General features: G+C 38.2%; 1 protein-coding gene across 2 annotated transcripts; it reads left to right on the forward strand.

Annotated features, from left to right (window-relative positions):
- Window positions 1-399: 399 nt before the first annotated feature.
- Window positions 400-13,799, forward strand: ARL14EPL (ADP ribosylation factor like GTPase 14 effector protein like). Of its 2 annotated transcripts, none has more exons than XM_037729055.1 (5): window positions 400-432; window positions 7,267-7,359; window positions 7,592-7,696; window positions 9,581-9,720; window positions 12,617-13,799. In XM_037729055.1, exons 3-5 carry the CDS (start codon window positions 7,601-7,603, stop codon window positions 12,837-12,839), a joined length of 459 nt encoding a protein of 152 aa, XP_037584983.1. In that variant the 5' UTR covers window positions 400-432; window positions 7,267-7,359; window positions 7,592-7,600; the 3' UTR covers window positions 12,840-13,799. The 2 variants fall into 2 exon arrangements, with proteins under 2 accessions (XP_037584983.1, XP_017357523.1); XM_017502034.2 differs by lacking the exon at window positions 400-432 and adding an exon at window positions 3,788-3,873.
- Window positions 13,800-15,681: the final 1,882 nt, after the last annotated feature.

Genomic DNA, 15,681 nt, shown 5'->3' on the forward strand with positions numbered 1-15,681 from the left:
ATAGTTAGTGCTATTAGTGCTATTTACACTGAAGTACAAAATAGCCAAGGGGATAATTTGATATTAATATTAGTTAAACTTTTGAAGTTGAGATATGAGACTGAACAGTAGACTAAAATCTTAACCCTGGATTAACTGATTATTGTGAATGGAAGATGGGAGGGAAGGTGAACTCTGATAATCTGATTTCATATGATTTTAGAACAGTCATGGTGGAAGAGTGAGTTAACATTTACATCCATCCCCTCTTTCATTATGTACCTCCCCTCGTCCCAGCCATTATTAAACAAGCATTAAACTGTAGAAGCACCTTTGAGGCCTTCTCATTTTCCCTTGAGGGTTCTATGGTTTCTCAGGAAAACAAAGGAAAGAAGGCAGTACAGTTTCTCTTTCCTTCCAGTATTCTTTCCTTCTTTTTCATCCAACTTAAAGGTATGTGTACTTTCTCTTTACCACCTTTCTAGTTTGTCTTTACAAGGCAACTCACAATAAGAAGCAGGGAGTAATAGAATTGTGAAACTTCATCATTTGAAAGGCACTCCTTTACAAATGATGCTTCCTAAACCCGATGCCTTCTGAAGCTGGTAGAGAAGGAAGAGGCAAAACAAGCCATATCATATAGACTCTGAATATATATTGCTATATTTATGTGTCATACTTAGGAGTGAAAGATAATTGGAGTTCCTTTATTGCAGTGTGGGCTGAAATAAAAATAAAAACTAAGAAATGAGCATAATAGGGCTGTTGGGATTTGGAAGAAGTAACTGCCACATTTAAATATTTGAGATGAGTGCTTTTGAAGAATATTTATCAGGAAAATGCTGACTATATTTACCAAGATAATGCTGAAAATGACACAGTATTCTGGTCTCATAAAAGAGTTTTCGTCCTTCTCCACTCTCCATTGGTGGAGGAGGGTGAACAGACAGGTTTGGCTTTTTACAAACCTTAAAATTGCAAGAAATAATTTGAATGTATAATTCAAGAGATCCATAGTACAAATAAGGTATCGTAGAGAGGATCTTTTAGATGCTGATCTGTCAGTGACCCAGACAGATCGTTTAAGGGAGCTGATTTTAAAGTGATGCCAGGTTGTAGCATTAGTGGCATTAGCAATAGCAACTATGTGGTGGCATTGTGTTCCACAGATGATGAAATTCCCTGCTGAGTGCACTTTCAAATTATTTTAAACATACTGTATGTGTTTTCACATTGTTTCATATTGAGCCACAGAAGTGTGTGTGTGTATGTGTAGGAAAATACAACTACAAAAGTACCTCTAGGAATCTGTGGATATTTTAGATAAAGTTGCTCTTAGAGCATTAACATTGATTATCTAGCAACACTCTCAAAGGCTTAAATCAAAGTTTTACTTTTAATTCTTATGGACAAATGGCAGTGGAGGTTTTTTAGAGGTTACTGTTTTGTGGTTTTGAAAAAAGCTGAAACAGCTTGGAGAGGGCAGCAAGGGAGTGACTTAATTGGCCACCTGCACAGGAGTCCTTTCTCTTTACCAGATATGCCCCTGGTGGGATTGACTTACCTGTCAATTATCTCAGTGACCCATAAATTTAGCAAGTATAGGAACTCTGACTAGAGACAGAATGAGATTAAAATAGCTGACTCTCTTGTCTTGTATATATGTGTGTGTATCTTTCACTTCCAAATATATTCCAAGAGATATCTTGCAGATAATGTCCCTGAATAAATGGAATTATCTGCTATGAGTTAAAACAGAGACCAACTTTTAGGCTAGAATTTAAAAGGAACTTTTCTCGCTTTGATAATTTGCTAGTGTCCATGGGGGTAATGACGGAAAAGTACTCATTCTACCACATGCAAGACACAATCAACTTAATGTATATTCAACTCTACCTGCTAAGGCATCCAAAACATAAACAGAAGTGATTAACATATGACTCATTTTGCCTGGAGTTCCCCTCAGTGACCTGTGCCTCAGAGTGAGTGTGAAGATAGAGGCATGGACCTGGTACCATTCCCTCAAGGAATGTGGCTCCTGAGCCCTCTGCAGGATAAGCACCTTGCCAGGGTATAGGATTCTGAGGCTTAAAAGTAAACATCATATATCCATCATGGATAATTCAGCCATCATAGCTCCTATGTATAAGCTAGCTGCTTAATCTGATGCTGCCCTAAGGAATAGTAATCTGTTCCAATGCTAAAGAAATGCCTGGCTGTGTTGACTATTTTAATGTAGCACTTTCTGAAGGGATTTTTCAAGGGTAATTTCGTCTATATATGACTGCTGTGGACTTAATTGTGTCCTCTCCAAATTCATAGTTGAAGCCTGAATTCCAGCATGACTATATTTAGAGACAGGGCCTTACGGAGGTCATTAAGGTTAAATTAGGTCCTAGGGTTTGGCCTAATCTAATTGCTGATCTTGTAAGAAGAGGAAAACAGTCTCTTTCTGTGTGCACACAAGAAAAGGCCATGAGGACTTAGCAAGAGGCAGGCAGCCTGCAAGCCAGAAACAGTCTGACCAAAAGTTGACTGAGTTGGCACCTTGATCTGGGACATCCCAGCCTCTAAAGCTATGAGAAATAAATGTCTGTTGTTTAGGCCACTCAGTTTGTGATATTTTGTTACAGCAGCCTGAGAAGACTAATATAGTGACTTTCTTCAGAATCTAATCCTGAAGTCAAATGTGGCTTATGTGCCCCAAACAGACAGCTTTTCCTAGTATGCCCTTTGAGTGTTGTGTTACTGAAGAAGAGCTGAAGGAGGAAAACTTGAGATTATTTAAAGTGCATCCTTTCCTATTCCTTCCCCAGGCTTCTGTGTAGAGATGCTTCACCAATAAAATAAATCTTGGAGCAGTGTTATATCCTTAAAAGGGCACAGTATTGGGGGTCAGATAAATCTGGGATCCAAACTCATGCAGCCTATTAGTATATTTGTGACTCAAATGATCTTTCTGAGCCTCAGTTTCCTCAGTTATAAAATACAGAACATTTTAATGCTTGGGCTCAACAAGGCATAGACAACTGTGTAAAACTATGATTGAAAAAAAAAAGGAAGATCTAATGCTAATAGACTCGGTGGGGGAACCCAGCAGGTCCTGTCTCTCTTCATTCTTCCTGGCCTCTCTGAGCATGTGTTCCTTCCTTCTGGGTATAAGGCAGGACCCTCTCTGGAATGGGTCTTATGACCTACAGTCAAACAAGGTAGGTCAGATACTAATGATTTCTTTATGATCAGTTTTTACACAGATAGGGTGCAGGAAAAGTTAGAGTAATATTTTAATCCATAAGTATTTTAAGTTAGAGTCATATTTTAAGGTTTTATGGCTGGCCTTAAGGAAAAGGGGTGCTGGTTTCTCTAACCCACCTTGGGGAGGAGGGATTCTAGTTTCTATGGCCAGCCTCAGAAGAGAATGGGACTGAGAGATAAGAGGGCAGAAGCCAGAGAGAAATTTTTGCTTCTGAGGCTGTTTCTGAGGCCTTCTTTTTGACATATTGCTTTTAAAATCCCAACACTACCCAGCATGCTAGTGAAGCAGTTGATTTCTATTCTGACCCAAGCCTGTTTTCTTTCCCCATACTGGTACTAAACAGTTGCCTCATCTTCAGACCACACTTCGACTAGCTCTGCTCTAGGAGTCTGATGCTCGGGGGAACCTCTTCTCTTTGTGTTAAAAGACTTATGTCTCTTTCATAGACAATCTAACATAATGTCAGGACAAAACAGTTTATTAACTTGATTTCACACTTTTTATATCCCCATTAAATGTAATAGCTTAGCATACACATGGCTTTCAGCCTGCTTGAAGTTGAGCATGTTCTATAGTCTGAATGATCCTGAGCTGGGAACTGTTGTTTCTCATCAGCATCATCAATGGAGATGGTGGCAGTAGGTTCTCCCTCCTTTTGGCAGTTCTTAATCTTATTTTTGTGCCATGGATTCCTTTGGCAGACAGTGATATCTATGGACCATTTCTCAGAATGTTATTTTTAATTGTATAAAGTAAAACCTGTAAGTTAAGAAAGGAAACCAATTATACTGAAATACTTATCAAAATATTATGACAGTAATATATGTGCCCAATTATTAACACATCAAACTAGATCTAGGAACATGTGTAAGAGCTACCATTATCTTAAACAAGTGATGAACGTAAGTAAAACTTTGTTCATCTACAGCAACTCTAGTGGGTTATGAAAGTCTGTGTTTTCATAGTCCACAAAATCACAGGTACTGCTAATACCACTGTGGCTTGTTAGTTACATTATAATAGAGGAAACAGAAGAATTTCAGTTAGAGGTGAGTGAAAATGAGTATCTACTTTTTACTCATTCAAGTTCAAGAACTCCCAGTACTCTCTCTGGTTAGGAACCCCTCCCTTGGGCATACCCAGCAAGAGAAAAATTGGGGAGAGTTCTGAAAGTTTTTGCTACTTTTTCTGGGACAGATATTTGGAGATTGTAATAAAATCCAATGACAATTTTAGTCCCTGGTGAAATTATAATTTCCTTTTGTTTTATTTGGAAGACAAAGAAGCAAGTTTTGCTCCTAACTTATTTGTGGAGGCCTAAATTTCACTAAAGACTTAAACAAAGGTACATCACGCATCATGAGATACTCATTTTTTCCAGTGAAGTTGAGTCTAATACCTTTTCAGGATAAGTTCTTGCTTGCAAAGATGCTCGTAGTCTAATGGCTACATCTATTCCCATGAGGAGGAAAATTTACTACATGAGGAAGCTAGAAGATATGGGGCCCCTTTTTGGAAATTTTATTTAAGAAGCTCCAAACAGAGCCAAAGAAAGAAAAGGATCTTAGTGGATCAGAAAGGGCTTCTTAGAGGAGAGAGCAGAACCAGAGTTTAAAATAGAAAGACTCAGGTAAGAATTGGGAGGTTAGTAGGAGTACTGGGATCAGGCAGCTTTGGTCCAAGTGTAGGTATGACAGAAGGTGGGCCTATATAGGTTAGAGACAGCTACAATGAACCTTCACTGATATACCAGGCTGTGGGAAATTATTGGCAGAGAGGAGTCATTGAAGTATTTTAATAGGCATGAGATAAAGAGATTTCTGATTTTGGAATATTAACGGGACTGGAATGTATTAAATGAATTACGGTGTGGAGGAGGGGGAGCAAAATACAGTGTTCCTCTATTTATGATTGGATTATGTACTGATAAACCCAAAATATTTTTAAGTAGAAAGTGTGTTTTTGGCATATGATATTTTCAGTTTACAATGGGTTTATATGGATGTAGCCCATGACAAATGAAGGAGCATGCTTTCGTACCATCATAAAGTTAAAAAGTTCTAAGTCAAACCATCTGAAGTCAGGGACCATCTATACAGACAATAGTTTTACCATCAAATGGAACGACTGCATAGAGAAAATTATACCTACTTTTCCTACCCTAGTATTTCCTTTAATTGCCTAACGATAAGGTTCATCTAGAGAGCTTATTAATTATGCAGAATACCAAGATTCTTTCCTGCAAATTACAACCACAGTAGGTCTGAGATTCAGAAGAAAATTAGTGATTTTTGAAACAGCTCCACATGATTTTTATCTTATACAAGTTGAAAAATTATTCATAGGAATGTTTGGCTGATCAGTTCTCACACTGCATGTGAGGGTATCAAAGCAAAAACCGATCTAGACAAAGTGCAATTATTTAAATGAAATTAATTAATTTTTCTTTGCTTTTCAACTTTTATTTTAGAATCAGGTGGTACCTGTGCAGGTTTGTTACAGAAGTATATTATGTGATACTGAGGTTTGGAGGATGATGGAACTCATCATCTTGGTAGAGAGCTAAGTACCCAGTAGGTAGTTTTTCAGCCCTTGCCCTCCTTGCCCTTGCCATCTTTTAAATGTGTCGTTTCTTTCATTCATAATATGTTAAGCCAACGAACAGTTTGAATGACCATATAAGAGATAGAAGTTGGCTTTGAGGGGGCATTAAGAAGCTCCAGCAGTGCTATAAAACACCACATGTAAGTATTTATGGCAGTGCCACTGTATTTTCCAAATATTAGAAATAATAGTTATTATAATTTCATTTTTTCACAGCCCTAAGTATTTACTTAATATGCACAAAGAAGTAAACTGGCATTCTCCAAAATAATGACAGTAGAAATTACGGCAGCAAATGCGAAGACTGAAAAGTCAAGATAAACAAAAATTAAATTCACCATTGAGGCTTTAATGTGATTATATATATATTCTTATGAATACATGCATTTTACATAGCTGTTATTTACTTTTCCTGGGTGCCACTGTTTGAGTTTTATAAGGAGGAATATAAAGATAATTTTTTTAATGTTAATATTTTATTTCTTTACTTTCAAGTTTTATTTTAGACACAGGGAATACACATGCAGGTGTGTTACAGGAGGATAATGCACCAAGGTAACAAGCATTATATCCAATAGGTAGTTTTTCAACCCATTTCCCCTCACCCGAGTAGCCCCCAGTGTCTGTCGTTGTCATCTTTCTGTCCATGTTTAGCTGTCCACTTATGTAGCCAGTGTTTAGCTCCCACATAAGTAAGACCATGCAGTATTTGGTTTTCTGTTTCCGTGTTAGTTCACTTCAGGTAACAGCTTCCACCTGCATCCATACTGCTGCAAAAAAGATGATTTAGTTCTTTTTATGGCTGCATAGTATTTGTGGTGCATACCTATACACTGTTGGTGAGAATGTAAATTAGTCCAGCCACTGTGGAGAGCAGTTTGGAGATTTCCCAACGATAGAAATGGAATTTCCAATTGATCAGCAGGGAAGTGGTGCTAAATGAGTCAAACCTAACTCTCAGTTTCCTTTGGTGGAAATAGCACCCTGCAGTCAGCGTTGGTAGTTGATGAGAGTCAGGGAAAACAGTAGGGCTTGTGGAAGCCTCCTCTGGAGAGTGGTCTTTTCTGATAGAACACTGCAGACCAGTCCTGGACTGTCACTCATGATTAGCATCTTGTGTTGACATACACACACACACACACACACACACACACACACACACACACACCCCGTTTATATACTATTGAATTAATTTGGAAGAAGTAAGTTACAGGCATTTTAGCAGAGGGGTGTTATGAAATACTGATTACCATTTAGCACAAGTTGCATTAAAAATTTATCAGAAAACTTGAGTGAGGAGGTGAGGGCTTTTGGGGGTCACTGTGGGAATGATATATGAAGAGGTGTCAGCTGAAACCATGGGAGTGGATGAGGTTTTCACATTGGGTATGTATGGCATTAACATATCATAGGTTTTCTTTCAATAGAGTGTGTGTAAAGAAGAAAGAATGGAGTTCTAAAAACTCAGAGTCTTCTTAATCCACCTTAAGAGAGGTCTGTGGTGCTAAGGATGGTCAAAGGTACAACTGCTTTTCTCCTGGAAGCCCTGGCAGAGGAGAGCCTCAGTAGAGTGGTCTGGGGGAGTCAGATGCAAGATTTAAGAGTGAGTGGGAGAAAAGGTACTGGGAGTACAGGTGCAGTCTGGCTTTGAAAAACGTGAGACATGGAGGGAGGGTAGAAAAGAATCACAAGATGAAGTTACTGGGGATAGACGATATTAATATGTTTTACTTTTTCCAATTACTTTTTTAGTAATCAAAAATGAGTGAACAATCAGAGAAAAACAATTCCGTTCAAGAGGGACACACAGCTCATAATTTTCCTGAGAAGAACTGTCAAATTGGACAGAAACAACTGGTATGGCACATAGATTTTATGATTCCATGCTACTGGGGAGTGTCCCCTCAAGGATCTCTGAGGTACCCATGGACATGGGTGGGAAGGTGGGCCCAGGCAGGATGTCACAGGAGGAGCTCTGCCCGCCAGGCTGATAGAGCTTTCCCTCTGCCCCACTGCTCATTGCAGGCTGCTCTCGCCTCACCTATCTCCTCTCCACCTCCTGTGTACCCTGATTTGTAGACCAGCGTTCTGTACAATAAAATTCTGCTTTTTGTGGAGAATATTTACAAATGTTTTTATTTAATGACCTTTGATTTTGTTCTTATTATGTCATGTTATGGTTCTAAAACTGTGTATATTAACTCAGCTAATCCTTATCACACCATACTATTGATAACTCAGCTTTACAAAGGAAGAAACTGGGGCCTGGAGACGTAGGAATTTGCTCAAGACACATCACTAGTAAGTGGCAGAGCCAAGGCTTGAGCACAGGCAGATGACCCTGTGTCTCTGTCCTTAACCTCTTGCTATGCTGCTTAGAATAGTCATCAGTGGTACTAAGTTGTATATGTTTCATAACCATACCTAATGCAGAACAGTTTCATAAAGTTAAGTTTATGAAACCCATATACACACACCAAGATAAAATTTAAAAGAAACATTATTATATTATTTTAGACTGACTAGACTCATTAAACTAGATACACTGCAGAAAAGCCCATGAGATTTTGTTGTTACTAATTTGTTACACTGAAATTCCTACATTGAAAGGTTCACTTTTGTTTCCAGGTGGAGTATTTCATGTATATGTCGGCTTGTATGTTTTTGTGCTTATGAGATTATTTCCTTCTACAGTCCTTCAAAAGAGCATTTTCTTCCCTCATGACATGTGCCACATGTTCAAAATAAGTTATCAGAACAATATTTGATTGAAGTATTTTGTTATTTGTCTTCCAGCCCAGGCCCCATTTAATTTCTAATTGTCTCTCAGCTGAGGCCCCATCTAATTTCTAATTACAGTGGCTCACACCTGTAATCCCAGCACTCTGGGAGGCCTAATCAGATGGTGAATCACTTGAGCCCAGGAATTCAAGGCCAGCCTGGGCAATGTGGTGAAACCCCATCTCTACTGCATATATACACAAAAATTAGCTAAACATGGTGGCGTGTGCCTGTAGTCTCAGCTACATGGGAGGATCACTTGAGCCTGGTAGATTGAGGCTGCAGTGAGCCATGATTACACCACAGCACTCCAGCCTGGGTGACAGAGCAAGACCCTGTCTCAACAAAAGAAAAAAAAGTCTCCAGAGAGTTTTGAAAGTGTCCCTCTTTGTCCTAGAAATCCTACCAATATTTCTCTTGTTCCAATCTGGCTTTGACTGAGAGTCGAGGCTTCAGGTGGCTGCATTCTGAATTGGAGCCCCACATGGAGGCCAGTCTAGAGCAGCTCCAAAATGCGTCCCAGTGCACTGAAGGAGAGTGCTGGATCTACTTTGGGTTCTCACTGCGGTTTGAGACACTACATGGCCTTCTTCAGCTAAGGAAGAGCCTCTACTCCTTTGTCTTACCCACATCAAATGCTAATTTTGATGTGCATTCCCATCAAATTTGGAAAGATGAGTGGCATTTTGCAGTTTTAAACAGAATTCTTCTAGTCCCCTTGATTGTTTTTTACGTTTTTATTTTATAAGTGTTATACTATTTCTTTATTCAGAAAGAAAGGCCCAACCTGAGAAAATTTACACCATCTTTTGAAACTTAATTAAATTGTTTATTTCTTTGTGTAAAACATATATACTTTCATGCCATTATGGTGAAAGTTACAGAAAGTTCATTTTGAGAAAATGTAAAACAGGTAAAACTATCTGTTCTTACTACTAACACATTTTATTTGTTTAATAGCAACAAATAGAGCGTCAGTTAAAATGCTTGGCATTTCAAAACCCTGGACCACAGGTAGCAGACTTTAATCCTGAAACAAGGCAGCAGAAAAAGCAAGCCCGGATGTCAAAGATGAATGAGTACTTTTCTACAACATACAAGTAAGATTCTGACTTACTATATTTGATCTGTGGGACTATGAAATGCATGAGTTCTCCTTGACAAAGCAAAGTAATTGACGTTACCCCTTTTTTTAATTATTTAAAAATATCTCTTCTAGAGTATAATAGTACCTCTTAAGGTTAGCAACCTTAAGAAACAGAAAAAAAGGCTATAGTCCCAACTTAGGAATCAATTTTTTTAAAAGGCTTCAGTAGCCCTTTAATGGAGTAATGTCTTTAGTAGGAAAGATAATTTAAAAGTAACAAAGATGTATTATTAGAAGGACAAATAATATAACCATGGGAATGGATTCAGGATATTAAATGGGCACAGGACTACCATTAAGTACAATGATTGTTAGAACATTGTAAGCACGAACTTAGCAAACTATAAAGGAAAAAAATAAACTTGACTGTATTAAAATTAATTTGCCCATTAAAACTCTGTAAAAACACTAAAAGACACATCATAAAGTAGAAGTTATTTATAATATAAAAAATCAGTATCAAAAATATATGAAGAAACTTACTAGTCAATAAGAAAAGTATAAATATACTAATAGAAAAATTAATAAAATGATAAACAGGCATTTCATAGAAGAAACAACAAATAAACATTCAGGATACTCAATCCCATCAGTACATACAGAGAAGTGCCATACTCTCCAGCAAGTCAGAGTTTAGTCTGTCGACATCAAAGTTGACGAAGTTATGGGATATGAATTGAGTGTAAAAAGGTACAACCACTATTTAAAATCAGCTTAGTGTTACCTATGTGCCTTATGACCTAACATCTTCACTCCTGAGTATACATTAATATCTTGGAAAAAGTTTAATACATGTATAGGGAGATATGCTTAAGAAGTTTCATAGCATCACTGAAATAGCAAAGAAAATAAACTTAATAATCCAAATGTCCATCAACAATGGAAAAGATAAATAACTCATGGTATATTTACACAGTGGAATACATATAGAAATGGAAATATTTGAACAGCTACATGTACCATCATGGAAGAATCTCAAATCATGATCAGAATAGCAAAGAAAATCACAAAAGAACAATCGCCATATGTTTAGGGATACCTACATACATGTCATAACTAAGAGCAAAACAAGGAAGTGATTTTTATAACATCAAGGTGCAGTTCCTTTTTGAGGGGAGGGTAGAGGGATGGAATAGGTGGGGAATGAAGAGGACTTCACAGCTGTAACACTCTTGTTAAGCTGGACAGTGGGCACATACACAAGTTTGCTTTATTCTTCTTTATGCATTTAGTATATACATTTTGCATGCTTTGATGTGTATAATTCAGGATTTTACAAAAAAAAAAAGGGGGGGCATCAAATGGGTAGGAAACCATAAAATCTTACCAACAAGGAGAGTATTTGAGTTAAGGCAAAGGGAGGACAGAATCTGACCTGTGCTATGCTATAGATTGGTTTCAGGACCATCTACTCCATCATTCTAATAATAGATTTAAAATATCCTCTTCTGCTAAATTTCCTGGGGGGTTCTTAGGAAGAGTTTCATTCCACAGATAAAGCACTTTAAATGTGAATCTTCATTAGATGGCATTCTTGCTAAAGCGTGATCATCAGGCAGCAAGTACACATAATGACTAATCCTTTCCCTTCCCTGAATTATTGGCAAAGGGAAGAAGATGGAACAATACTACTTAACTGAACAGAAGGAGAGGAACTATTGTGGCTGCTTGGGGACAAAGGGTACAGAAGTATTATACATAATTTTGCCATACTAGCTTAGGACCACCAGCCTTCTGGACTTTAGTGGTAATGATGGCTGTAAGTTGTACAGAGGTATTTTTGTCTTTCTAAGGTTTTGAAGCAACTCAGTTTTGAAGGATTTATTTCAAAATGGTTTGGTTTTGAGAAGGTGGTAGGATTCTTATGAACGTCCTTTGTCCCTGGCCATGTTGTAGAGGCTGACAGAGAAAGTCTGAACTCTGGGTTCTCTTCTGGGACAGAGCATCTCACCTTCACTCACAGCTTATGATGTATGGTCCTCCATCCTTGGTCACCTCCTTTCTCCCTCTACACTGGGTAAAAAGCAGAATCAGAAAGGAACAGAAGTGGCGCTTAGAGACTGTTAGCCGAAGGTGCTTTTCTTTCTTTAAATGATTATGGTGTAGTAACTGATAGTTCTAATTTTAGGTAACGAAAATGTGGTAGTTGCATTCGGCATAGTGCTTTTCCAGGCACGGTGGCTCACGCCTGTAATCCCAGGACTTTGGGAGGCCTAGGCAAGTGGATCACCTGAAGTTGGGAGTTCAAGACCAGACTGACCAACATGGAGAAATCCCGTCTCTACTAAAAATACAAAAATTAGCCGGGCATGGTGGTGCACGCCTGTAATCCCAGCTACTAGGGAGGCTGAGGCAGGAGAATCTCTTGAACCCAGGAGGCAGAGGTTGCTATGAGCCAAGATCGCACCATTGCATTCCAGCCTGGACCACACAAGCGAAACTCTGGTTCAAAAGTTAAATAAATAAATAAATAAATAAATATAATTTGTTAGGTAAAAATCCATCAAGAATGGTAATATTTTAAAGAAAACTTTGGAGCATTTGTAGGAGGAAGCTTTAGTTAGCTGTTCCTCATAATTTTCTTAGATTGCTGCATTTCCCAACAATGCTGGAAAAATGAAATGTTATTCTTGATGACAAACCTGGCTGCACTGAAAGTTGCTTGATCTCATATTGACAGATTTCCCATGACATCACTGCCATAGAATATTCTGGAGTGTTTCTGGTCATCTCTGGAGTTCTGGCTCAGGGTAAAATGGTCATGTATATGATGTTTATTGTACACTAATTTATTCTCAATATTGAGGATGATTGCACTGTCATGTTAATGTCTTGCTTTTCCTTTGTAGAGTAATGAGGAAGTACAACAAAAGTGGCAGGCTCATCTGTAATGACGTTGACCTGTGCGATTGTCTAGAGAAAAACTGCCTGGGCTGCTTCTACCCATGCCCCAAGTGTAACTCCAACAAGTGTGGGCCTGAGTGCCGCTGCAACCGACGTTGGGTTTACGATGCCATTGTCACTGAGTCTGGAGAGGTCATCAGCTCACTGCCATTTAATGTTCCTGACTAAGTGCTCTTGCAGATGGACTGATTTGTTTCTTCTTACATGTTTAAGTCGACCTCTTTCTCTTGGGTGAATTTTAGGGCTTGGGGGAAATATTGAAAAAACATACTGAAGACTCATGTTCTGTCAAGCCCCAGAACAATGTAGAATGGGCATTAGTTCTGTAACCTTCTTACCTGTGTCAGCAATTTTCAAGTTCCTTAACTTGCAACCAAAAAATGTGACAACTGAGGGATCAGCATTTCTCATCAGCACCCTCATCTCTACTTTGCCTTCCAATTAAAACTCTTCCTCTTTCCTGATATCTGAGAAAATGTAGCTTTAAGAGTTAACTCTATAGCCGAGAGCTTTTCTTACACAGAACACAGAATCTTAAATTTATAATATCTAGTTATCCTTAGAATCTTATGTATCACTAGTTGTAAACCACAATTGCCATTTGGATTAAAAAAAAAAAAAAAAAAAACCCTTGTGACTTTGCACTGCATACCCATAGCTTCTTTATTTTTCATGTTTTAATATCATTAAAATGAAATTTAATGCTTGGCAGTATTTGTAATCATTAAAAATTTGTATTGTATTTGTAAGATTGAGAAGTTAGGAATCTCATATCCTAAAAGCCAGGAATTTACATATTTTTGTTTTCAGGAACAGTATTTCAGGATTTTTTTTTCATAGAGAGGAAACTTAAATTCCACAAAAATGATTTATGTATGTTTGTTAATTGAGTATATTGATAAGCAATTGACTAGATACCTGATATGGTGTTTTCAATTCTGATACGTTGTTAGAGGTATAAAAAAAGTTGAATTCAGCTTTCTTTGAAGTTATGTTTTTATAACAGTCTTTTTTAACCCTAAGTCAGTGGCTCTCATTCATGAGAATTTCCTGGAGGACTTGTCAAAACATAGGTTTTTGGCCAGGCCATAGCTCACGCCTGTAATCCCAGCACTTTGGAAGGCTGAGGCGGGCAGATCATGAGGTCAGCAGTTCGAGAGCAGCCTGACCAACCTGTTGAAACCCCGTCTCTACAAAAAATGCAAAAATTAGCTGGGTGTGGTGGCGCACGCCTGTAATCCCAACTACTCAGGAGGCTGAGGCAGGAGAATCTCTTGAACTCAGGAAGCAGAGGTTGCAGTGAGCCAAGATCACACCATTGCAATCTAGCCTGAGCTGCAGAGTGAGACTCCATCTCAAAACAACACAAAACAAAACAGATTTTTGTGGCCCCACAAGGATCTGTTGTCCACTAAGGATCTGGACAGGGCTCAATAATCTGTTCTACATTCCCAGGTGATGTTGATGCCGCTGATGTGGGGACCACACTTGAGAACCACATCTCTAAATTATTTTAGATTCATAATATAAGGAAGTATTTAAACCTCATTGACTGTGATACTGCCACTGCACAAAGCTTGAAGTATTTAAATAAAGTAATGTAATAAAAATTTAAAAGTAAATAAGAACATTTAGTTTTAAAATAAATTTGAAATATTATAGAGGGTTTTTGTTGTTATGGTTCACTTTTTTTGAGACGGAGTTTCCGTCTGTCACCCAGGCTGCAGTGTGGTAGCATGGTCTTGGTTCACTGCAACCTCCACCTCCGGGGTTCAAGTGATTATCGTGCCTCAGCCTCCCGAGTAGGTGGGATTACAGGTTAACTTTTGTATTTTTAGTAGAGATGGAGTTTCACCATGTTGGCCAGGTTGGTCTCAAACTCCTGATCTCATGTGATCTGCCCACCTTGTCTCCCAAAGTGCTGGGAATAGAGGCATGAGCAACCGTGCCTAGCCTTATAAATAGTTTTCAGGATTTATTTTTCCTTCTTAGTTTTTAACACTCACTTCTGCACAATCTACTTGTGCCAGGGAACATTTCTGACACTTCTGGATTTGTTGCTTGATGTATGTTTTAGGACTAAAATAACAAAAGTCTTAAAATTAATGATGTGACTATAGTACACCTGTCCAGGGAGTAAGAGCACTTACGTTCTTCGGCATCATTCTCCATAGAATTTACTGGGTTTTCCAGTTTCCAATTACTTTTACTGACCATACATTGTGAACTAAACATTGTGTTAAGACAAAAATGAATTGCATTACCTTTGACTGTCACAGCCCAGTAAGGAAGATGTAAAATCAAATTACCCAAGTCACATCCTTTGAAATGTTCTCCAGGAATATGCAGCTTGGAAACCAGTATAAATGAGTAGGGCCTTTTTCTGTTTATACCTTGTTTTATTTTGAGAGTAATTATTATTTTGTAATTGGCAGACCAAATGAATTTATTACTTCTTTATTTTAGAATCATATAATCTTAGAGCCAAAAAGAACCTTGCAGCTCATCCATATAGTGAATTAGTCAAGTACTAACAGAGAGGCTGCTCTGTGACAGGCAGCAGGCTAGGTGCAGGGGATCAGACAGTGAACAAAATCTGCCTGGCTCCTGTCTTCATGGGGTTTGTGGACTTATAAGGCTAAGCTCTTTTTGTTTTGGTTGTTTTTTTACCTTTGCAACTGAAGAAATTTAGACCCAGTGAAATTAAATGGCTCAGGTAAGGACACACAGAAAAACTGGCAACCCTGGTGTTTTGAACACTCAGACTAGGTCAGAGTTCTTTCAAAGATGCCATATATTTCCTACATTGTACTATTAAGTGCTTTGAATATAATACATATTCCTAAGACCCATCTCAAAGCTCAGGAATCTGAAACTGTAGGAATGAGACTTGGGATTCCATAATTTTAAACAAACATCCCTGTTAAGTCTCATGATCTGATACATCTGAGAAACATGGCTCTATATCATCAGTTGTCCAATTTTCATGCTAAAAAATAATCCTAGGCAA

This window comes from Cebus imitator, unplaced genomic scaffold (genome assembly GCF_001604975.1).
Source record: "Cebus imitator isolate Cc_AM_T3 unplaced genomic scaffold, Cebus_imitator-1.0 Scaffold288, whole genome shotgun sequence".
In the NCBI taxonomy this organism is placed as follows: domain Eukaryota; kingdom Metazoa; phylum Chordata; class Mammalia; order Primates; family Cebidae; genus Cebus; species Cebus imitator.

What these genes read in the sequence shown, in the direction of transcription:
- ARL14EPL (XM_037729055.1), top strand. Translation starts at nt 7,601, where the DNA reads ATGAGTGAACAATCAGAGAAAAACAATTCCGTTCAAGAGGGACACACA. An exon ending in AAATTGGACAGAAACAACTG is followed by an intron (nt 7,697 to 9,580) that starts GTATGGCACATA and finishes TTTGTTTAATAG; the next exon opens with CAACAAATAGAGCGTCAGTT. An exon ending in TACTTTTCTACAACATACAA is followed by an intron (nt 9,721 to 12,616) that starts GTAAGATTCTGA and finishes TTTCCTTTGTAG; the next exon opens with AGTAATGAGGAAGTACAACA.